At 40.6% G+C, this 25,000-nt stretch overlaps 2 protein-coding genes and 2 non-coding genes across 5 annotated transcripts; 1 reads left to right on the top strand and 3 right to left on the bottom strand.

Annotated features, from left to right (window-relative positions):
- Positions 1-14,308: 14,308 nt before the first annotated feature.
- On the top strand, positions 14,309-17,743 carry LOC104604715 (uncharacterized). Of its 2 annotated transcripts, none has more exons than XM_010269199.3 (5): positions 14,309-14,447; positions 14,707-15,170; positions 15,267-16,629; positions 16,735-16,881; positions 16,980-17,743. In XM_010269199.3, exons 2-5 carry the CDS (start codon positions 15,114-15,116, stop codon positions 17,492-17,494), a joined length of 2,082 nt encoding a protein of 693 aa, XP_010267501.1. In that variant the 5' UTR covers positions 14,309-14,447; positions 14,707-15,113; the 3' UTR covers positions 17,495-17,743. The 2 variants fall into 2 exon arrangements, with proteins under 2 accessions (XP_010267501.1, XP_010267511.1); XM_010269209.3 differs by having other exon boundaries at positions 14,313-14,493.
- A 4,186-nt stretch (positions 17,744-21,929) lies between these two features.
- Positions 21,930-22,155, bottom strand: LOC148791245 (small nucleolar RNA U3). The gene has a single exon (XR_016076829.1). It is a non-coding gene; the product is annotated as a small nucleolar RNA U3 (small nucleolar RNA).
- A 680-nt stretch (positions 22,156-22,835) lies between these two features.
- Positions 22,836-24,503, bottom strand: LOC104604710 (Ubiquitin carboxyl-terminal hydrolase family protein). The gene has a single exon (XM_010269186.3). It carries the CDS (start codon positions 24,401-24,403, stop codon positions 23,165-23,167), a length of 1,239 nt encoding a protein of 412 aa, XP_010267488.1. The 5' UTR covers positions 24,404-24,503; the 3' UTR covers positions 22,836-23,164.
- Positions 24,504-24,646: 143 nt separating this feature from the next.
- TRNAY-GUA (transfer RNA tyrosine (anticodon GUA)) lies at positions 24,647-24,737 on the bottom strand. Its single transcript is given in 2 exon segments — positions 24,647-24,682; positions 24,701-24,737. It is a non-coding gene; the product is annotated as a tRNA-Tyr (tRNA).
- Between the last annotated feature and the right edge of the window lie 263 nt (positions 24,738-25,000).

Consider the following 25,000-nt stretch of genomic DNA (forward strand, 5'->3'; position numbering starts at 1 on the left):
GTGCCAAGGTTAGGCACCCAAGGAGGTCGACCACCCCTCCTCAAAGAGTACGTTAAGCTTTTGGTGGTCTGCCTGAAGATGACATCAGTTCTCCCAAAAATCTTACAGGCGAAAATGACGGGCATGTCCCTAACGTAAGCCTGCCAAGCGTAGGCAAGGCTAAGCCTGTGCTGAACCGTAACAGGCTCCCCCACTCAATCCATTGTCGTCCTCGACAATGACTCCTTCCGTGAATGGGCGTTTGAGTCCCGCGCCATCCACTCTTCAGCCAGTTCGGGGCTCGCCTGGCTAACCCGGGTCTTGCCTATATTGGTGTCCATTTATGGGGACGGAACCATTTCACCATGCCGGCCTGCCTGGACTTCACCCCCAGTGTCGAGGTTACTCAAACCGCGCAATGGCTATGCCGTTGAACTGTGAAAGAGGGGCCCTCGAAGAAATGTGTGTGGTGCTTCGCGGAGGTCCGCCCCATGTATCATCTTACCTCAAGGCTCAACCGTCTTCTTGGTAGCTTTTCAGTGATGCTACCGAACACGTTGATAGGTCTACTCCTCATGTTGGCGATGACATGGGTACCCTTTCACCATGCTGGCCTGCAGACTTCACCTCGCCAATTCGGGTTACTCAAACCTAGCCATGGCTTATGCTCTCTGGGCCCTCGAAACTACGCTTCACCTCGCTGGTTCGAGCTACATGTTCGCTCCGAGGGGGCCCCACGCTGCTGCCTCAAGGAGATCTGACCGCTTCAAACGCGAGTGTGGCAACTTTTACCCATGAGTTGCCGAACATGCACTCGCCTTGTGATAAGCTTCTGCTGCTGCAAGTGTTCAACCTAAAAACTGAGCATGTCCACCTAAAACTTTGCCGGTGTAGGGCCGCCATGCTCCAACGGCTAGCGTAACCACATTCCTAACAAGGCCCACGCGTCTGCCCCCGCATGAGGACAACAACCAATGCGTCTGCACCCGCAAGGGAAGCTGTTTTAAGGTCATTGGAATGGGAACGCGAACATTGAAATGGCCTCTAGCCAGGCCTGATCTGAATTCTCCTCAGGCAGTGTACCCACATTCCTATCAAGGCTCACGCGTCTGCCACCGCATGAGGACAACAACCAAAGCGTCTGCAACCGCAAGGGAAGCTGTTTTAGTGTCATTGGAATGGGGACACGAACTATGAAATGGCCTCTTGCCAGGCCTGATTTGAAATCTGCTCGATCCTGGGTGGAGGTGACTAGGGACCGCACCCCACAAAATGCTGCTCGTCGAAATGACCGCTTCAACTGGCTCTGGGCTAATCTGCTGAAAACCAACTGCGGTTGCAATTAGCCAACTTGCTCTGATACCAACTGTCACGGGGGTAGTTCTACAGCAGAAGAAACCCGTGCGGCGTCCTGGCCAAGGCAGGCCAGGACAAGCCTTTCTGCGCTTAGAGGCTAGGAGTTGCCCGATGGGATGACTCCACCAACGTCAGTAGCACTGGATCATGACCTCAAGTCCAATGGCCGGGGCACTCTCCTGGCTCAGACCGGTCCATGGGAGGCGCCGCTTACGTGCTAAAGGGGGACAACCATAATGGAAGGCGACCATGCACCGATGAGGTGACTTGGCACTGATGTGAAGGGTCTCCTGTATGCCGATGATGACAGGCACCTGTGTGCCATTATGATAGGCAACCGCTTGGGCCGGAACACACCCGTGCGCTAAGGGCAACGGGATAGCTCAATCAGCTTGGGCAAGGAGTTGGAGAAGTGAAGGAACATGCTTGAGCCAGGCCCGCATGCCAAGCCTCCCTTGAGTATCAATAGCGCAGTGCCGGTCCAACACTGTCCCCATGAGCAAGTGTGCGCCCATGAGGAACCCTGGTAGCCATGATAGCCGTTAACCAGGGCCGCCCCGCAAGGGGATGAAGGTCTAGGAGTGCCAAGGTTAGGCACCCAAGGAGGTCGACCACCCCTCCTCATAGAGTACGTTAAGCTTTTGGTGGTCTGCCTGAAGATGACATCAGTTCTCCCAAAAATCTTACAGGCAAAAATGACGGGCATGTCCCTAACGTAAGCCTGCCAAGCGTAGGCAAGGCTAAGCCTGTGCTGAACCGTAACAACATGGCACTTAGGAACAACTACGTGATACACAGAATCACTTAGACAACAATTTGCCTTAGTCAAGTTAATGGTGTTCCACCTGACGGCCTGGCCCTACCGCGAGCTAGCGGTCTGGCACAATCGCGAGTTGGCAACCTGGCACGGGTGAAACCTAACGGCCTGGCCCTAGCGCGAGCTGGTAGCCTGGCACAGGTGCGACCTGGCGGCCTGGCCCTGGCGCGAGCTGGCAGCCTAGCACTGGCACGACCTGGCCCTGGCGCGAGCTGGCAGCCTGGCACAGGTGCGACCTGGCGGCCTGGCCCTAGCGCGAGCTGGCAGCCTAGCACTGGCACGACCTGGCCCTGGCGCGAGCTGGCAGCCTGGCACAGGCACGACCTGTCGGCCTGGCCCAAGCGCGACCTGGCAACCTGGCACAGGCGTCGACCTGGCACATGCACCGACCTGGCGACTTGCAAGACGTGCTTGCCGACGAATTCGGCATGCTTATCCAAACACTCCCACGATCCTTGAAAGTTGGCCCACGTGCCGAACGATCCGGAGGGTGGTCAACATGCATGGCGGTTACCTCAGGGAATCTCGGACCACTTAGACGACTTCTCAGAAATCTCGGATATGATGTGTGAAGCCCACACCAAACAATGTCTATATAAAGGCACCAACCCCAATGACATGAGGGGGCAAGTAAGCATATTCTAGCTCTCATACTTTGTGATTTTTAGCTCGCAGTCTGCTATGAGAATATTGACTTAAGCATCGGAGCGACCTCACCGGGTTAGCCACCCCGGGTCCTTTGACATTGATTCCTTGCAGGTCTCTAAAGAACGACGAAGCTCAACAATCAATCCAACTCGCCACTAGGCAGCTCGGCCCACTAGTCAACTCGTCACCTAATAGGCAGCTCAACCCTCTGGTCAACTCATCACCTAACCTGCTAGCTCGGCCCAGTCAGTTCGGCACCTAACCTGCCCAGCTCGACCCAGTTAACTCGGCACCTAATCTGCCCCCAGCTCGGCCTGGTCAGCTTGGCATCCAGGTCCTCATCCAGCAAAAGTTCACTTCGGCCCCTGAGTCATCGGCCACTTGGAAGTAGAAAATGACGAGGTACTTAGCACCAAAAATTGATTCATCAATTGGCGCCGTCTGTGAGAAATGCTACAAAAAGCTAAGTTCTCATCCTCCAAAAGGCTAAGTCCTCTTCTTCTAAAAAGTTAAGTTCTCACCTTTTAGAAACTAAAAGCTCTCACTTTCTAGTTTCCATTTTTTACGAACTCAAAGACTATGCAGGAAGTTGATGGCCAACAAACTAAGCAGCTCTACCAACTTTATTTCAACTCAGATAAAGCCTCATCAGTCCTCTTCGCGAGGTACCCTCTACAAAGATGAGCTCTTCGTGGCTTCCGCGGGAGTAGGCAGCCAACAGACTGCATGGACGCCCCTGCCGATCGAGCCTTCCAATGCTCCTATGCGAGCTGGTGACCTAAAGTCAGTAGTGCTACTCCCGTAGGTCAAGCTCCTAGTAGCTTCTTGTAGGAATGGGTAACCGATGTCACTAATGAGGCTGATGTAGCGTAGCCGTAGCTCTAAGGCGCGACCTGGCGGCCTAGCACGGGCGCTGACTTGGCGACCTGGCCCAGGCGCGAACTGGCGAGCTGATAAAAGATTTCGGCACCACATAAGACCCAATCACTCCCAGAGCCTAAGGGATAAAGTGCCGAACTGGCAAAGACTTCGGCACCACATAAGACCCAGTCACCTCTTCGGCATGGGCAAAATTAAAGATCAAGGAGAGTGGACTACGAGTCGCTCTCAAAGCCTAAGGACCTAAGATACCAAGCTGATAAAAGACCTCGACACCACATAAGTCTCAGTCGCCTCCTCGGTATGGGCATACAAGTCCTAGTCGCCTCCTCGGCATGGGCACATAAGACCCAGTCGCCTCTTCGGCATGGGCAAAATCAAGGGTAAGGAGAGTGGACTACGAGTCACTCCCAGAGCCTAAGGAATTGAATCGATGCTTACGAGCTCATCGAATTAGTCATTTTAGGCCAAAATGAGCAATCTACTCCCTTTGCCGAGTTACTTTCAGCTCAGGAGTGGGGGGCAAATGATGAGAGCGGATTTGGCCCTCCAATGATATTGTGACACATGGCACCTCGGAACAACTAGGTGACACCCGAAACCGCCTAGGCAATAACTTGCCTTAGCCCAAGTTGATGGTGTCCCACCGGGCGACCTGGCCCTGACGCGAGCTGGTAGCCTGGCACAGGCACGAGCTAGCAGCTTGGCACTGGCACAACCTAGCGGCCTGGCCCTGGCGCGACCTGGCAGCCTGGCATAGGTACCGACCTGGCGGCTTGGCCCAAGCGCGACCTGGTAGCCTGGCACAGGCGCCGACATGGCGACCTGGCACATACGCCGACCTGGCAACTTGCAAGACGTGCTCGCCGATGAATTCGGTATGCTTATCCAAACACTTCCACGATCCTTGGAAGTTGGCCCATATGTCGAACGATCCAGAGGGTGGTCAACATGCATGGTGGTTACCTCAGGGAATCTCGGACCACTTAGACGACTTCTCAGAAATCTCGGATATGGTGCGTGAAACCCACGCCAAACAATGCCTATATAAAGGCACCAACCCCAATGACATGAGGGGCCAAATAAGCATATTCTAGCTCTCATACTTTGTGATTTTTAGCTCGCAGTCTGCTATGAGTGTATTGACTTAAGCATCGGAGCGACCTCGTCGGGTTAGCTACCCCGGGTCCTCTGACATTGATTCCTTGCAGGTCTCTAAAGAACGACGAAGCTCAACAATCAATCCAGCTCGGCCCACTGGTGAGCTCGTCACCTAATAGGTAGCTCAGCACTCTGGTCAGCTCGTTACCTGACCTACCTAGCTCGGCCCAGTTAGCTCGTCACCTAACCTGCCTAGCTCGGCACCTAACCTGCCTAGCTCGGCCTATTTAACTCGGCACCTAATCTGCCCCCAGCTCGGCCTGGTCATCTTGGCATCCAGGTTCTCATCCAGCAAAAGTTCACTTCGACCCCTGAGTCATCGGCCACTTGGAAGCAGACCAAATGACAAGGTACTTAGCACAAAAAATTGATTCATAAGATAGCAACTAGAAAAAATGAGTAATTAATCTGAATTCTACCTGAAGGCAGTGGAGTTTTATTTTTAGAGTTTCACCCTAATATTTCAGCATATTTGCAGTCTTGCACATGTTGAAGCCATATGTGTAAACTGTTTAAACTATTTTAATATTTTTGAAGAGGTAACATCCTTGTAGTTGAATGCAAAGGCCAAGACCAAATTTCCTCCAACAAAAGTCCCTTCCAACACATTCCATGTTTATTCTGTGTCGGCACATGCATCTTGTATGGGATACTGGCATCTATTACAAAAACTAGAACCCACAGGTAATATTGAAACTGGTTGGAAGAGATTTAGGAGAGGAGATCCAACTCTGCAAAGTCACCCGTGGCAGTGGCTCGTGTGTGGATCCTATTAGCTGGATTGGTCGTCTTCTTCTTTGTTTTTCTTTTTCTTTTATTCTTCTTGTTTTTATAAGGACATACTGGATGGGAATTGGGATTTGCTCCTCTCACAAATACACCTCACAGCAAATCGCACCAGGTATCGAAACATCTCCCATGATGAATAATAACAAATAAGTACGTGAGATGTTTCTCATGTGCGGCTGAGACTTATTGTGAGGAGGGACCACACTGTAGATCTCGACTCATTCCCAAACATTTTCTAAATTATTCTATTTAATACTTGTATACATAAATTAAGGAAAACGGAAAAGGGAAACAACAAACCAGAGATCAATTAATTTTGCTCTATACAAAGATAAGACAATGCATGGCCGGAGTGAACGAGCAATCGTTTTCATCATGGACAAGTATGCACATGGTTCTCACCTTTGCAGTGGGCCAAATAGACAAATGCTGGCGTTAGGTTCACAATTGCCATCAGGTATCAACTGGGCTGCTTCATGGACGGAGAACTAAGGATTGTCCCAGCTGCCTCAGATAAGGTTCACTGGAATCAGAGAAGAAATTCATACCAGATTGCCAATGCATGTTCGAGTGAACTCATCCAGCTCTTAATTTATTGTGTTCTAAATCCGACACCAGAATGCGTCACTCCACATGAGACAATCCTCACTGTCTCTGGTGATGAAATAATTGAAAGATTTAGAAAGAGAAAATGAATGAAAACCATCTTTGCCGGTCCATTGGTTTTGATTTGATACTCTGATAGAGTCACATGAAAAAAGAAGAATTTAATATGCTGATATCTCAATTTATCTACAAACTATATAGTAATTTCAGTTTTCAGAAATCCCGAACCTTAATTAAGCAGATATTCCACTACAGAAAATTAAGGCCCAATTTGGTTTGCAGGAATAGGAGTCTAGAATTGAAATTGGAATGACGTATTTCAATTCCAACTGTTTGTTTGGGAGGAATCAAAATTCCATTCCCATTCCTGCTAGAATGGTATTCCCTCTCTTGGGAATGAAATCTCATTCCTGTTGATTTCAATTCTCAACCCCATTCTTATTTGAACCAAACAGATTATGAGAATAGATCATTCCGATTTTGATTCCAAAAGATTTTAATTCTGATTCCCGATTCCAATTTCAACTACTAACCAAACATACCCTAAATTATTCATCTCTCACAGATATAACAAGTACTTATACCGAGTTTTGTTTTATTTGTAAAACTCTAACTCCAAAACTTGTCAGGTCCTATTTGATTTCACTTATAATAAGCACTTGTTTTAACAAGTACTTCTTTTATGTGATGGGACCATACATTAAGTGGTAATTAAATACTTGTACATATTTGATAAAAAAGGTTAATAATAAGTACTTTTTTAAAAAAAGAAACACTTAAATAAAAAATGACTAGGGAAATGCTTTTATTCAACACTTATTAGAGAAGTGCATGTTCAAATAAAATAGGACGACTCAGTCCCCAGATTTTTTTAATCCCCATTATACCCCCATGAGGGTTTTCTTCCTTCTTCCTTCCATTCGAACACAAGAGATGTAGGGGCAGCACACGAAACACCTTAGGGACTGGCGATGACCGACGGTGCAAGGAAAATGGTCTGCAATTAGGTTGTTTTGCTATTGTCCACCATTTTATGCATTTTTATTTTGACTTGAGCTAGTTTTGTGGACTTTTTTAATGCCTAAAACTCCTTATCTTTTTGTGTTCTCAGATCTGTTTTAGGCATGATTAACGGTGACAACCCATCGTCCAGATGCCAGCAAACAAACATTAGTTCACCCAGACAAACCCCTCCATGTTTGATGTTGGGTTTTTTTTTTTTTGATGAATATTTGGCTGAATCAATTTTTTCAGATTTTCATAGATTAGAAATCCAAAATATTTATGTTGGGTTTTTTGTGCATTGTCTATCCCATGTATAAGTAGGATTTTTTGTTGAAGATCATGCTGAAATATGTGGTTATAGAATTTTTTTTCTTGATTTTTTGTATGAATAATTAGTTAAATGTTTGCATTTTTTCTTGCTTTTTGATTGCATTTTATCTTGATTTTTTATATGAATATTTGTGATGTTTTTTATATTTTATTGTGATGAATAATTAGTTAAATGTTTGCAATTTTTCTTAATTTGTGATTACATTTTTTCTTTATTGTTATATGAATATTTGTGATGTTTTTATATGTTATTGTGATTACAAATTAGTTAAATGTTTGCATTTTTTATTTGTTGAATTTAATGGTGATGTTTTTTTACTTTATTTGAATAATCCAAATTTTCTTTTATTACTTTATTATTAATATGTATAATAAATTTTATTTTTTAAATTCTCATTGCATATTGGTGATGTTTTTTTTTATTTTTTGAGTAATCAGAATTTTCATTAATTACTTTATTATTAATATGCATCCTATTTTATTTTTTTTTTAAATTCTCATTGCATATTGGTGATATTTTTATATTTTTTGAATAATCCAAATTTTCATTTATTGCTTTATTGTTAATATGTGTAACAAATTTTATCCTATTTTTTTTTTAAATTCTCATGTATATTGTGAAAACTGCTCATTAAAAGTACTTTTTGGAATTATTTTGTGAAAAATACTCCTTGAAAGTACTTCTTTTAAGTATTTTGTGAAAATTGTTCATTGAAAGTACTTTCTGGAAGTATTTCATGAAAACCTCTCCTTGGAAGTACTTTCTAGAAGCATTTTATGGAAACTACTCATTAAAAGTACTTTCTGAAAGTATTTTGTGAAAACTGTTCCTCGAAAATACTTTCTGGAATTATTTTATGAAAATTGTTCCTTAAAAGTATTTCTTGGAAGTATTTCGTGAAAATTATTCCTTGAAAATACTTCCAAGAAGTATTTCGTGAAAACTGCTCCTTGAAAGTACTTCCTAGAAGTATTTCGTGAAAACTGCTCCTTGAAAGTACTTCCTAGAAGTATTTCATGAAAACTGCTCCTTGAAAGTACTTCCTACAAATATTTCTTGAAAATTGTTCCTTGAAAGTACTTCGTAGAAGTATTTTGTGAAAATTGCTCCTTAAAAATACTTCCTAGAAGTATTTTGTGAAAACTGCTTCTTGAAAGTACTTATTAGAAGTATTTTGTGAAAATTGCTCATTGGAAGTACTTTTTGGAAGTACTATTCAATATTTGTTATTTTATTATTATTATTGTTATTATTATTATTATTATTATTATTATTATTATTATGGTCCACATGGACTGTCATGTGTCACGAGGTGGTGATGTGGTTATTTTTCATTGAAATATGTGAAAAGCGTTGTTTATATGTATGAATGGAATGAAGGCTAAAATTGTCATTTATGCTAACATAAGCACATATGGGGAAAGTAACTCACCAAACATAGCCTCAATCCTATTTCTTAATTACATTCTTGACCTTGATACAATGTTTTGAAGAGAAAGAAAGAGGGAGAGTGAGTAAGAGAGAGAGAGAGAGAGAGAGAGAATCTTGGTATGGACTTTATTCATTGGTTATGGAGCTGGTCTTCTTGTAAATGACATATGTGCTAAAAATTTTGGTGTTTGACAACATGATAAGTATGACTAATTGACAATACAAAGGGCAGGTGTATGGGTGATATTAAAGTTGCAAAAAATCCTCTAGATCTTAATTAGACTAGATAGAATCTTGATCTAATCGATGCTAATGTCACAATTTTGCATCACCCCATCCTAAACGTGTGACACATGTTGAACAAACTTCTTGATGTGTTGAGACAACTGATACAATTAGTAGTAGATCTAGACTCGACAAAATCATATAAATATTGGCATGGGTCACAGTGCATTTCACCTCATTCTATGGTGTCAGCAGCCAACTTTTGCTCGGTCCCTTCACCCTACCTCTTCGTACCCTCCTTTTAGACCCTAAAACATGGAATCACAACCACATCAAATTGAGACTTTACAAAGCCAAAATTTCCTCTTTTAACACAATCCACAGGACAAATAAAAACTTCGAGATCAACATCGATGTCTAATCAAATATAGCCTACAAACTTAGGAAACTGTAAATTAGTCATACATCAATCATTCATCATGCCAACTTCCTTTCTAATGGCCCTTATCCAACACAACCATTCATCACTAGGATACAATCTCATTACAAGTCTACAACGATCAATTTCAGAAGTGTCGAGATTTCATCCAAACAACCCTACATAAGTAGAATAGAAAACCTAGATTAAACATTTCTTTCTTAGATCAGAATCATCAACTTGACTACTCACCTTAATCTGTGCCTACCCACCAAATTTCATTACAAAATTCTCTCGTTTGACCCGCCATCAAACCTATATCTTATTTCAGCAAATCTCATTGAGTAGACCTTATCATCCATCATCCCAACTTCATTTGGTAAAACCAACCTCACCACTATGTTTGCAAACCCAAAATACCCCAACACGTAAAATTTCCAGACCAAACTCCTCCATTTGACCGTTAAAAAAGTGAGATTCCATTTCAGACCGTCTTGTTAACTGATAAACCATTTCCGCAAACCAAATCTATCAATCTTGACCCAAACCAACTCTATGAATCTACACCTCTCATCAAAGATTCATCACTTCCATCAGATTCAGGATGCCCAAAAATGCCTACCCACCATGTTTCTTCTCAAAATTCCCACTTTTGACCCTTTATCAAACAAATGTTCTATTTCAACAAATTTCATTGATTCAAACTTGTTAGCCATAGATCTCCATCATCCTGACCCCATTTGGCAAATTAGACTTCACCACTATGTTTAAAGACCCAAAAGAACCCCAACACGTCTAATTTCACCACTTGATTCACTCGTTTAACCATTAAACTAGGAAAATATCATTTTGACGCGTTAGATTGAATCGCCACCTCATTTGTCCCAATCTGAAACCTCAAAAGTGTGATGGCTAATGTCAGACCCATTCTTAACTTGTTCAAGCACTTGGAACAGTGAACTTGAGCCTAATAGACCCAAAAAGCCCGAAAACCCAAAAATACCCCCACTTAAAATTAAGAAAAGACAAAACCACTTTTAAAAGTACACCAAATTTACATTTTCTGCCACTGACAGCCCCAAATACGAGACTGCCATGACAAACACGCCCCAATCTCCCATTGGACACACAAAACTCGTGAAAACTACCCATAAATCAAAGAAAACCTTTCGCCAAAGAAGAAGGCTTGACTAGGCACCATTTTCTTTGAAAAATCTTTGCCTATTTATGTAAAAAATCTTTGTTGAATCCCAAGCACCGTAGCTGAACGAGTTTCAGACCTCTTCTTCTCCCTTTCACTAGTACAAACCCCACTCAAGCTTTGAAAAATGAAGGAAACCTAAGGGGGCTTTCAAGAAAACTTTGCATGCGGATGAAGAGAGATCTTAGAAGCACTCCCAACATCTACAAAACTTCCATCTTGAAAACCCCCAAATATCTGAAACTTAAACTTCAAAACCACCATCTGCATTTCAAATCTGAAATTTTCTAGAAATTTCCAAGCATTCATCCATATCAAACCTCTATTGAGCCCATTCAACTACTCTTTTGACCAATTTGATTGTTGGAATATTGCTGTCAAAGTTACATATGAGAGGTAAGCCTCTCACCCAATCTGTAGCTCAAGTTTGTGCTTTCTTTGTTGCTTGAAGTTCTACGGGTCATATAAATACTATATATAATATATTTTACAACTTTTAATGTATGTAAATATGGTGGATGGATGGTAACTTTCTTAATTTTTAAAACAAATGGCTTGGGTTCAAGCCTTTTAACTTACATTTTCTTTAAAATGAGTGCATAATAATCTAATATGTATTATAAATAGTCATTAATTAGCATAAGTAAAGAGGTAGATTAGTGGTAATTAAGTAATTTGTGAAAATAAGAGGTCTTGAGTTTAAGTCTTGTTAACAACATTTTAAAATTTCACTTATGTTTGGACCCGGGCGGTTTCATGAAACCAAGACCGATTCATTGGTTTTTCGGTTCAACCGGATGGTTAGCCAGTTTTCAACGGGTTTTGAGCAAGTCTGGTTATTAGGGTATGATCGAACCAATCAAGGCCCCAGGTCATATAGGCCAACATAATTTCATTGGATTTAATTAATTATAATGAGAGTGATGAAGATTGAACTTTAAAACCATGATTTTCAAAACCAGACCGGACTGGAAAAATTGGGGACTGGTTTCGATTTTTCCCAAAACCGAATTTTCTCCAAAAACCATTGATTTTGGTTAGTAAATCATTGACCCAAGCGGTTAACCGTTTGTATCATTCAAATAGTTTTAACCGTTTTTTTTTTTGTCAAAATGGGCTAATTGTTCAATTCAAACGATCGAACCACTTGACTTTAGAACCAGACCCTAACCGATTCGTTCTCCAGGTCAATTTTAAAAACCTAGCTTTAAACCATTCAATGTCTTGTACCATCTCAAAAAACACTTTAACCTAAATGGTTAATCTGTGAAATGGAGTCTCTAAATAGATTTTTATTCTACAACATTTATCAAAGGAAAATCACCTTCCCTGTAATTTTCATTTGTTCTCTTTGGGTTAATACTTGAGATCCAGAAACAAGCACCGAAGTCATACACTTTATTACGTAGTGTTCAACTGTGTAAAGTAGCGCCGCATTGCTCTGAATTCCATGGGCCACACGGGCAATCCTTAGTTTCATTGTAAATAACATCTCCATCTTATCATGTGCTTGACATACGTTGAGATGGCAGATAGTGACCGACCAGCCGATATCTTTTTTGACACTTATAAAGGTATGTTCATTCATAAATGCTTATTATATTAATCATGGTGAGATGAAAAATCTAAAAAACATGGGAAGAGAAAACGACTTAATAAATCTGTGTAATTACACAAATTTAAGTAACGCCTATAAATGTCTCCAACAGAGATAAAGCCGCGAACAAGAATGTTTTCCTATCAAATAAGTTCTAATCGCGAAAACTCAGTTGATAGCTTCTTTTGACTCGTTGGAATATAAACCTGGGATCAAATTCCGCTGTCACTAGGATTGGGGGGTTGTGCTACAATCCCATGAAAAAAAAAAAAAAGAAATTCTAATCGCCAAACTTTGAACGAGTAACCCACCCGTAACCGGTATCAAATCGGCAAAAATGCAAGTAATGATAATGGTAAACGGATGGAATATAGAGAGACGTGTATGGCTAAGCCGGCGCTTTGGAGACGATATACGACACCGTACATAACATTTACATATGGGTTGAAAAGTGAGTGCAGTGGACAACTTTTGCTTTTGGCTGACACGCGCCGGAGTGCGTACTGACATCCCCCCAGCCCCATATAAGCCATATGCTCGCTCAGAATCTGAAACAGCAGCTCCACGTGATTTCCTGTCCAATATCTGGTATGGGTTGGTATTGCTGAGTGTGAGTCACTGTCCTTTCAAGTTTCAAATATTATTGTTTCCATGCGCAACTGGCACGAATTGCGATCTTACTACTGCCAATCCAATAAAACATGTTCTCGTTCGGCGCGTCTTTACGCGCGGTCTTTTTTATTTTTGATACGCGGAAGATTTAACCGACAAAAAATGGGACGTCGAAAAATCCATTTTGAGAAACTTCAAACAAAGTTTTTCGCATTTTTCATATTTTAATTTCGCACGAAAAGACTCAAAACGATACATGAAAGACTGTGCATCATCTATCAAACAATCTTCAAACTGCCTACATCTTTTAATTATCACAACTACAACTACAAGAAAATCTTCTCAAAAAAATAAAAAAGTCTTCAATCTATCAATGGCATAAATGTTGCAGTGAACCTGAAGCATGTCCTTGGCCAAGTCATGGCGGACAGCACAGGGGTTAGAATGAACAAGATACAGTTTACGACTAATATACCAATGTCCTTAGGTTTTCTAGAGGTCCAAATATGACCTGCTCAGCTTCCTCCCTAGCTTAGCCCTTAGCCATCGTCAGCCGTGGAAGGTGGAAGATGAGGACGATTTGATTTGCTGATTTAATACGGGGCAATTTGGTCAAAAAAGAATGCTCACTGTTTTCGTCATATGTTTCAAAACGTATCTGATTTTGTAAAAAGTCCTTTCACATATACCTGCTTCAATTATAAACTATATAATTGCCTCCAATAATATCGAATGAGAGCCTGAGATCCTATTTATCGATCAAATCCAAAAGGGGGTAGAAAGAGCAATTATACCGACAAAATCAACTCTTTCGAGTATGATTCGGGTACATCAAATTTTTAATAAATCGAGCACAGTTCCAGTGAAAAGAGGAACGATCCAAACGGTGCTTTTGTTTTTAGAAGCATGTAATGTAATGTAGTGCAATGTAATCCAACCTGCATTATTTATATAGTTGCAAGAAAAATAATGTAATGTGATCCAACTTTAGAAAAATGGACGGATGTAATCCAAATTCTCCTTTTTTTTTTCTATTTTATTTTTGGTAAACAGAAAGAACACTAGTCGATCAACACAACGTGTTGCCTACGCGGCTGCTCTTGTGTCCTAGGAAAACAATGCCCAATTTTTACTTCTATTGTATATTTTTCTCGTTTCTTCCAACCACGAAATCTCCAGCCACATTTCTCTCTCTCTCTCTCTCTCTCTCTCTCTCTTCTATAGTTCTATATATATTTCATGTTTTCAGCGGTGAGCGGTGACCACCGAACCGAACAGATCTCCTACGGCCTTCTTTGTCAACCATTTAACTTCTTACGAGATAATAAATCAGATTCTTCTATTTTCTTTTCTGTCTCCCTTCTAATTACCTTCTGCAGAACTTCGACACAGGTGCCTCTCGAACAACGAATACCCACTTCCTTCTTTTGCTTCTTACGTCTGTATTCTTTTCCTTTTGATTTTCTTACTACATCATTTCTTTTTTCTTTGTCCTAGTTCTTTCTTTGTTGCTTTGTTTACACCCATCTGACGTTGGAATTCTGAAACCTCCATTATCTCTGTATGGGTGTCTGTTTGTGAGCATGCGTGTAATTTATGGCTTTTTATGCTGCTATATATGTTAATAAGCTTTAGTTGTTCATGGATGCAGGAGAGATTTCTTCTTGAGAACAGACTCAAGAGAGCTTCCGTGGAGAAGCTGTTGTCTTTTATCACTCTGGCCGACATTCCAATCATATCTTCTCGGACCTTAAGGGAACTGGGTTCTCTACTGGGAGGACTTCTCCTCGTTGCCTTCGTCGCTTCACCTTTGATTTCCAATTTTTCTCGCTCTCTAGTTTGGCGCCTCCCAGTTGATTATGGCTAACCTTTGAAACTATCATTTCCCTAATGGCATTGCTGCTGCTCTTTTGCTAGCCTACATGAGTTTCTTTTTCAGCCTTCAAAGATGTGAATATCAACAGAGGAAAAAGGCGAAAATTTTTTCTGTTTCTCTTGTTATCTCTCTGTAGAAATCTTCTTCTCTTCTTTTCCCTTTAATAAATCCCCACTATTAAGATGACAATGTTCAACTGTTTCTATGTATTGGGCGGTGGAAGGAAGAAGAAATACATGGTGAGAAAGCAATTCTGAATTCTGTGTGTGTATGTGTATGTGTATGTGTTTTCCTTAATTTGACTGTAACAGACTGTTTTTCTTGTCTGCCATCAGGGAAAGGAGGGAAATTCAGACCTTATCCATTACAATGACGGACTTGAAACTGTCCAAGTAAAGCTGGAACATCCCGTAAAAAATTGTGATGTGAACGAATTGAATTTGACGTCTTTCAGTGTCTCGATACCGTTTGTAATCCAGCAAAAATCCACCTTCGAAGTGAAGGTGGTTAGTGAGGAAAATCCTGTTGAAGCTGAAGCAACTGAAGCGGCTTATGAAGGGGAAGATGAGGACGATGATACCCCGTCTATCAAGAAGGATTACTTCTCTGATTTTCATCTCCAAGTTCAAGCGTCCAAAAGAAGAGAGCACATGGACCTACCAATGAATAGAGAGATGGACTCTTCCTATTCAGTCGATAACGAGATGATTAATCAGTCTGAGAGCAAATCAGAGAAAGATGCTGAAACGGGGACCGAGACAATACAAAATGGTCATGTTAGTGATCCAGGCATTACGAATACAAAGTTCTGGGCTTCCCCCGAGCTTAAGCGCTCCTGTTCCAACCTTGAAAGGAGGGACATTCTGAGGACAGCTGACCAGTCGTCTCCTTTGAGGTGTCAGCCTTTTGATGACTTGAATAATTTAACAGAGAAGGAAGCGGAGATCGTTCCAGAAATTCAGGGCAGTCCAGTATCAGTTATCACTCCTTGCAGTGCCGACAGAGTGATATTGAAGAAACATTCTTCAAGTCGAGTTCTGTCTTCAAGGAGTAGGAGGCTATGGTGGAAATTGTTCCTCTGGAGCCACAGAAACCTTCACAAACCATCCAATGTAAAACTGAAACTGCCCTCCATTGACCATATTACGAACCAGAAAGGTGGATATTCTTCAGATACTGTGGAAATCAACCGAGTTATCACAGAGTCAGGCAAGACAGAATCTCCAGAATCATTCACCAAACAATTCAAGAAAAATGGCAGCATCAACAACACTGCTAGCAACAACAAGAACCGGGGTTCATTTCATGAGGGTGTTTCTGGTTCGTCGCTGCAGAACCAATGGGTTGCATTCTGTACAGAATCATCCTCTTTGACAAGAGTTGATGAATGGGTGAACAGTCTTGAGATCCAAACTTCTTTTCCAGTTACAGGTGAAGACACTGGTGATGAATGTATTGTCTTTCCACCTTCTCCTGAACATGGAGACTCACCAGCAAGAAGCACAACTCACATGAGTCAGCGCCTTGAGAACCTTAATTATGGTATTTCAGAAGAAATTCTGTATGCCAACAATATTATCCAATCGCTAAATTCTTCCTCCACTGTAGCCCATATTGTTGGCATGGGCTTGAAGGTCTTACCCACCATTTCAGGATTCTCCAGTCTCAGAACTGTCAACTTATCAGGCAACTTCATAGGTAAGACAACACGTCCAAAGCTTTAATTAGAAATGAATCGTGGTTGCTCTTAACCAGTGACATAGAAACTAACATGTTAGGTTTTGTTTTGGCCTCTGCTTACAGTTCACATTGCTCCAGGGTCGCTGCCCAAGGGCCTTCATACCCTCAACTTGTCCAGAAACAAAATTGTTGCTATTGAGGGACTCAGAGAGCTGAATCGATTAAGGGCAGTTGATCTCAGTTACAACAGGATCTCCCGAGTAGGCCATGGTAAAATTTGCTTGTGAACCTCATCTATTCTGTTGGTTCTCTACGATTGCATAAAGGATACCATAACTGATATGTGTTGCTTGACCGTTCCTTGTTAGGGTTGTCCAATTGCTCACTCATCAAAGAGCTCTATCTGGCGGGAAACAAGATTAGTGATGTCGAGGGGCTGCACAGGCTTACGAAGCTAACAGTCCTGGACCTAAGCTTCAATAAAATCACGACGACCAAAGCACTTGGCCAGCTAGTGGCAAATTACCACACCCTGCTGGCTCTAAATCTGTTGGGGAATCCGATTCAGAGCAACATTGGCGAAGACCAGCTGCGGAAAGCAGTCTCTGGACTCCTTCCACAACTAACTTATCTCAACAAGCAGCCCATCAAGCCACATAGGGGCCGGGAGGCAGCCATGGACGGTGTCGCAAAAGCTGCACTTGGAAACAATGGACGGGCTCGAAGGAAGGCACCGAAGCGGGTGAACCAAGGTAGATCTTCTTCCACTGGGCATAAGAGCAACATAGGTGGTGGCAGTCAGAAAAGTAGCCACGGCACAAAAAGCAGAAGTCACCACAACTCAACCACCAGGAGATCATCGTTGATTGCTTCTTCTCGTTAGGAATTTCCCCTCTTCTTAGGAGTTAGGAAGCCTGAAACCATGAATTATAAATGGAGTGATTTTTTTTTGTTTTGTTAATATGAAAATAAATGCTTATTTAGATTTTTTTTTTCTTTTTGTTTCCTTATTGGATGAATAGTTCGTTGAAAATAGTACTTATCGCATTTTTACCTCAAATGTTATGAGAAGAGATGTAGTCAAACGATTTCGAATGTGAGGAATCTAAGCAAATTTATTGATGAGATGCCAGTTAATCGGCTTCAGATGGAATCATTGTCATGCATGACTCGGGATAGTGCAGGGTTCACTTTTGAGTTTTGACCTACCAAACTTGGCGCTATAGCAACTCTCCTAGGACTAAGAGAGTTTCTTCTGCACAAGAGTTACTTCAGACTTTAGAGCGAGCATTTTCAAATGACAATGAATTTTATGAGTTAAAGAGTCTTATGTACATTGGAATGAATCCTTCGAAACTAGGAACTATATTATAGCTTATTTAATTGATGATTGATGAACAAATTAGGGCTCACATGAGTTATTCAGTCAGAGCTTTTGATTGGATCATCACATACAAACTGTCTTTTGATTGGATCATTCAGAAAAAGGCTTCCTTGTGTTTTTACTTTTTCACTGGCCCTTTTATCACAGTTCCTGGCGAATATGCAGGGCATAGATAGAAAACTGTTACAAGAATCGTCAATAGGACAAGTAAATTCAAATTCCATAACTCAATATATTCCAGAGGAACACCGAGATATGGCTTCAATTAAATTTATCATTACAAGGTTTTGCTTGTGAAGTTCATTCCACATACCTCTTCCTTGAGTGACGCATGGTGACTGGTGCCTTTCCAGGCTCTAATTCTCTATGACATTCTCCACACGGCTGCTAAGACAATCAGTCTTTCAGAAAATCATTGCAAGGCATGATAACTTAAAGCTAAGAATTACTGATTAGAAATTGAGGGCGGGCTTGGTGCAATGTTTGGGTTGCTCCATTGCGACCTGACCAAGGTTCAAATCTTGGAAACAGCAGGGGTGCTCACAGTTTGGTTAACAGAACTGTGGGTCATTTTTTCAAATCGAACCGGTGGTACCTTGTTAACATGGAGTTGTCCCATTTACATGGAGTTGACTACATGAATCCTGTTCTCCATTCTGTTCAGTGCCCATGACAGGAATGAAACAAAAAAATAGCCCATCCTTGGTGTTTCATATTTGTCCAACTAAACCAAATGTCTAGTTTTGCAAGCTTCAAAAGATACTTGACATTATATCTTTATTGAGTTGTCTTCTAACTGGATAATCTGACTATTGAGTTCTACACCAAGAATAGCACCATTGTTATTAAGAAACTTTCTCTAGGTGGCTCTTATGAGTAGGAAAATTACTGATTGCCTTTTCTCCTTCAAAAGTTGGAAAGAATTCTGATCTTGCTGGAACAAAGGGATTGTATATGTTGTTAACAGCCATAAAGGAAAAGGAAGGTAACTTTTTTTTCTGATAACTAGGACAGGATGGCAATTCTCTATGAAGTCCTTCCGTGTGATCCTTGTTAAGAATTTGACAAAGATTACTGGGGCTTGTTTCATTTCGAACAAATCCCATTTCCACCACCACTCTCTAAAAAATGAAAAAGAAACTCAGGTTTGCTTGTTTATTTTCTTAGATACTCATAAAGCTTAGTTAATAAAATGTTTTAATTACTCATTAAAAAATCCTTTTTTTGAGTCCCTGGAACTGGATATGTAAGGTTTAATCTGGAAATTGATACACACAAGTGGACAAAGGATAAAAGGCATAATTTGTAGATCATCCGTCCCATCTCATTTCAGGTCTCGGGAACTGGAAATGATAAAATGACCATTTTGGCAAATAAAGAGAGTAAATTGGAGATGCTGCCATCCCTTCATGAGCATAAACTTACAATTGATCAAATTTACCAAACTCATTTTCCTTTATTTGCCTTTCAAGTTGGTCCAATGGCTAAGGTTGTTTAATCTAGAAACGAGTGGGCTAAGTTTGCATTAGACCAATAAAAGAACATAATTTATTGGGATTGGAAATGCTAAACAAGGATATCAATATGTACTAGAAACATAAACAAAAACTTAAAAAGGGGTTTATTTGTATTGCGGCAGCCATATAAAATCCTTTTTTTAGATAGATGGCCAAAGCAAACCTTGTTAACAAACTGTGTTTTTTTGCCTTTGATTCATGGAAGAAAGAAACGCAAAGAAGAGTTGCAATACAATTCATAACTTGGAAAACATAAAACAATCATCACACAATAATATCGACCAGTTCCACTGCAATAAGTTGATGTGAACTAGCTAAGAACTCAGACAGAACTAGGAAAGCTCCTGAACATGTTTCTTTGAATTTATGGTTAAAGGCAATAAGGCATGGAAATGTTTTGTTAATAGTGCTATGGAAATTGACCATAGTCTTTGCTCTGAAGATCTAACTAGCAAGAAGATGAAGAAGTTAGATTTGAGAACTTAAAAATGGAGACCATGAAGCTGCAAAGAGGCACCATCTGAGCTATTGATGTTACAAGAGAGAGGCCACAAAATGGTACAGAGGCCCCCACTAAAACTCACTAAAACATCTGGAAAGAAAAATGGTTATGCATGTAGCCATGTACACTGAGAGGGGGTGATATCAATTTGCTATCAGCATTTCTCAGGAAATTTAGGATGACATTTGAGAAAGTTCCTACAACTGATGTAAAAAATTCAATCAATTTTATGGTGAAAAAAATGGAGCTTACAGAAACATTTCCTCAGATTTTATTTTATTTTTTCCTCAGAACAAAACATGGGGAAATTAAATCCAAAAAATGTTTTTCCCAAGAATTTACTTGAAACAAAGAGACCAAGAGACATGAAAGGGAAAAAATAAAGAAACCAAAGGCTTGATAAAATTTCTCCACCATAAGAGAAATCACTTGTCACAATTAGAGGATAAAACCCAATTCCATTGGCAAACCTTAAATTTGCAATTTAAGGAACCTTCTAAAATAAACCTTCGCAAGAAAAGAAAATAACTCAAAAAGGACGGGTGCAACACAAGGTGCCAACCAGCTGATTGGTAAGGCCTCCTGCTGGTTGTAGCGGAGACTTGGGATTGAATCCTGCCTGTACCTGGGTTGGGGGTTATCCCCCCCCCCCCTCATGGTTGTGTAGCCCTTCGAAAGAAATAAAAAAAAAGAGGGGTGCAACACAAGGACTTCCAAGGAGGTCACCAACTTAACTTCAGAGTTCTGATGGGAACCAATGGATTAGTACTGGAATGATTGCACACATATAGTTAGGATGAGGCTTAGATGAATATGACAATCATGATCATGATAATGAAGAAAATAAGAACAGAAGTTAAGAAATATACCTATTTCCACATGGGCCAGATGAGATGGATATTGGATGATACCTATCAAATCAATCTCTGAGGCCCAAAAACTGCAGAATGCAGAAGCTTGACTTTTTGGGGTTCTATTCATTAATGTTTCATCTGTTCTCTTTAATAAAATATTTACTTCCACAACAACATATAAACACATTAAAAACATCCTTCATCATTGTCCAAGTCCCAGATCAACAACAGAGTTATTAAAAGCCTAATGTTCCTGCATTTGTGGATCTTGACAAGTGAATAAGAATGTTTGAGATGCATACATATCTTGTAGCTGAAAGCCTTGGAAAATTGACTCTGGATTACAGACCTATATTGGAAGTTCATGTACTTTGTCTATAAGGAAAATTTCTGCTTTGAAAGTTCTCCCAAGACGTTTGCAAGAAAAGATACAAACAGTTCACAACAATGTACATACTGATATTTCATGCTAATGTACATACAGATCATGCATCTAGTGTATACTGTATCTTCTGTTTCTCCTCACTCAGCTTGAATCCAGGGTATTTTCTTTGTCCTCACTGCAAAGTGTCACAAATCATTGTACCTCAAGTCTTTGAAATTCTGGCTTGGTGCAAGCTGAAGGTTCTAAAAGGACAAGGGGAAAGCTAAAAGACACTCAAAAAGTGGTCAAGAAAGATATTTTATACCATTTTGTAATAGCATTTGTGGCCTTGGAGAAACATGGAGAAATAGGATTCTGCTGTCAACCCAACTTAGATAAGATAAAACAAATGACAATGATGATCATATAATGACTCCTATGTTACAAAAATTTTAAAAATATATATTTTATATAATATTCTGACCATTTTCACCAAACTAATTAACTTTGGTCAAAACAAAAGAGTTTATGTTCCTCAAAATTTATCCTGGGAAAAATGAATGATAAAACTTGAGGGAGCCCCAATTTGAAATAAGTAATCAACCACTTGGCAGTTTCGAGTTTAGACAACCAATTTACTGCAGTAATCTAATTAAATTTCTTTCCTTCTTTTTTACGCTAAGTCGAAAGTTTTGGAAGTCTGTCAGACAACTGTATCAGTATGACCATCTCAAACATCAGATCAAGGATGAGTGAGAATGATCCTCTACTGCTGGGGAGACCCAGATCATGAAATCTCAGCTGTTAATCACACTGATTGCACAGTCCTAATACATACACCAGATTTAGGTTCCTGTCTCCTTAGAACTGAAGAATACAGAGGTACAAGACCATATAACAGATACTGTTCAAGTAACATATGTCTGGAAAACAATCAGAATATATGTTCTTTTAATAAATTTTTCTTTCTGCAATTGTAGCAGAAAAAGTAGGTCCTCTCCAACAATAAAATTTAAATCTTAGGTGGATTACAATACCCAATCTATGTGCTGCATTCAGTCGTTCATTACCAAAATGTTATTTTTCTTGATAGATCATTATCAAATTGTTATTTTTTTGCTTTTTTTATTTGCGCTAATTTACTTTATTATCAAATTGTTATTGACTGTACATCAGGTTCATTATCATTATAACAATTGGATCAGACGTGTTATAAATTAATTTCTTTTGTCTTGATTTAGTGGAGTAGATTAATGCATGGAATCATAGTCTTATAATTCCAATGCCATAGCAATCAAGGGGATTTTCAGCCTTAAGCCTATTCCAGGAAGATAGAAATAGAAACAGCTACCAGATGAGCCCATCACAGCACTTCTCTCCCAGCGAAGAAAGATTCAGTTCTGTAAGGTCTAGAATAGCATGTTAAAAATCTAGTAACAAATATACACAGCCTAGGGGCTCCAAAATATTTATGTAGTTCATCCAACTGCAGAAGTTGCCAGCCCCATTGGATCTAATTTGAAAGAGGAAAAGATAACTTGGAATTGAAAAATAATTCCTGAAAAGGAACGTACCTTCGAATAAATTAATGACTCGAGCAATAAAAAAAATAAGCATGACTGCAAGTTCCTATTAGAGCAGAAAATAAGTGGAGACAATTTCCCCAATAATAACAGGATGGAGAAGTCAGCAATTGAGGCAGAATACCTGAACCATGTAAACAGGAATGCTGGTTCAGATCCACCCAATCTTCATCTTGACCCCACATACTGCTTTAGTGTATTTTCATTGCTAAAGCTCAAAACCGTTTTGTTACAAAACTATATGTGTCCGAACAAATTTCACTAAATGTACTCTGACTTACACAAATCAATTAGCTACATCATATCTTCCAGCAGTCAATCTCTAACAAATAGCAAATCCATCTTGATATTATGATTCCATTTCTTTCATGAGAGCATATCTATAAAGCTTCTCATTGAAGACAACCTGTGGGTCTTTTTCAATCAAAACCCCACTTTCGTTGTAGCCATCTCTCAAGAATACAGCCCAGTTCATCTCAGTACCAGCCAGATAAAATGCGTTGGGCTGCTTCAGAAGCATCTGATAAGTGTGTTTTGTAAGACTTAGCTCCTCCTTGAACTCAACAATATGATGTATAGAAGCCCTCTTCTCCAATGTCAAGCTCAAAAATTCATGCAAAATCCCAACCCTGTACTTCTCAGCTTCCAATGTCCAAAGGCTCAATTTTGAACCATCCGAATAGGGTGACACAAGCGGAAGTGTGTTAAGCAAGTTCAATTTCCTAGCATCATCCTCATCCAGGTCCAACGATTTTCCATGGCTGACTGGAAATTTAAATGCCTTTTTCACGCGATCCTCATCCACCACAAACTGCCGCTCGAGTGCACTCACAGCCAATGAGGGATCCCAATTCAGAAGCTCGAGTATTCGCTTGCCATCGTTCCCAATTACTATCCTGAAAAATTCTGGATACTTACAAACGCGGTCTCTAAAATCTTCCGGGATGCCGAATAAAAGCCGACAATGGTAAATCTTACTAAGCGGAATTCGTTTCTGTGCCGACATCATGAGCAGCTTACGGACTTTAGTAACTCTATCTTTCTCCATTTCGTTCATAATAGACCTCTCCTCTTCGAGCAAGTCCTCCATTAAATCAGTGAAACCAAACCACATCTTACCGTCGGTATGGCGATAAGTCTGAAAGATAAGTGGATGACGTTCTATCGATCGAACAACCTTTCGACCCCTTGGGAACCCTAATTCATGGTAGAGCTTACCAGCGTCATCGAGGCGGAGGACATGTTCGGGCTGCTTGGAGAGAAACTCTTTACTTTTAGTAAGGAAACGAAAGAAAGCGTCGCGCTGGACGATTTCTTCGAAATGTTGAACACGGTTGGATTCGTGTTGGACAAGTTTCGTTCTCGCGCTCTCTTTCTTCTTTCGTTTCTTCTTCTTCTTCGTTTTTGTACTGATGAACGAGGTGGAGAAAGACGAGCAGGAGTGGTGAAGGTAGGGTGTGAACAGGTTTTGCAGAGAGTTAAGACTAGGGTTTTGAAGTGGATTCGAATGTGATGTAGCAGAGATGGAGGGGATTAGGGTTCGTAGAGTCAGAAATCGGTTCTTGATCGAGAATAGGCGCCAAACCATTGCTTTAAGATTACGGGGCTTTTCCCAGCGCGCAGAGATCAGTTCAGTGGACCGTTTTTATATATGTGCTCCCCTCTCTCTCTCTCTCTCTCTCTCTCTCTCATCAAGCGAAGAGCCGAGGATCTATCTACATCGCCTGTACTAAGATTTCGACACGTTTCAAAGAAACTTTGGACCAGTCAGAGCGCACAAATTCATGGTTTCATGTGAGAATTAATAAAATTTAAAATAAAGAAAAAAGCATCCGACCTGCCGGATTCGAACCAGCGACCTAAGGATGGCTGAGAGCTTTTCCCACTACAGTCCTCCGCTCTACCAACTGAGCTAAGGTCGGATTGCTGCTCAAAGACTCTCATACCTATATAATTATCAATATTATATTTGTTTCACTTTTACTCGTTCACACTGGAATGAAAACTCAATGATAATAAGGCTGTATTTGGTTGCAGTGCAATTTTATTTGCACTAGTACAATTCTGAATTTTATTTTATTCTACTTCACGTCTTAATTTACTTCATTTGTACTATAATCAAACAAAATAAGCTAAATTTTGAAACAAAAATAGGTCATAACTTATACTCAAATCTTTTGTACTA

The sequence above is a fragment of the Nelumbo nucifera genome, chromosome 5, assembly GCF_055504915.1.
Source record: "Nelumbo nucifera cultivar China Antique chromosome 5, China Antique-T2T, whole genome shotgun sequence".
Taxonomy (NCBI): Eukaryota; Viridiplantae; Streptophyta; class Magnoliopsida; order Proteales; family Nelumbonaceae; genus Nelumbo; species Nelumbo nucifera.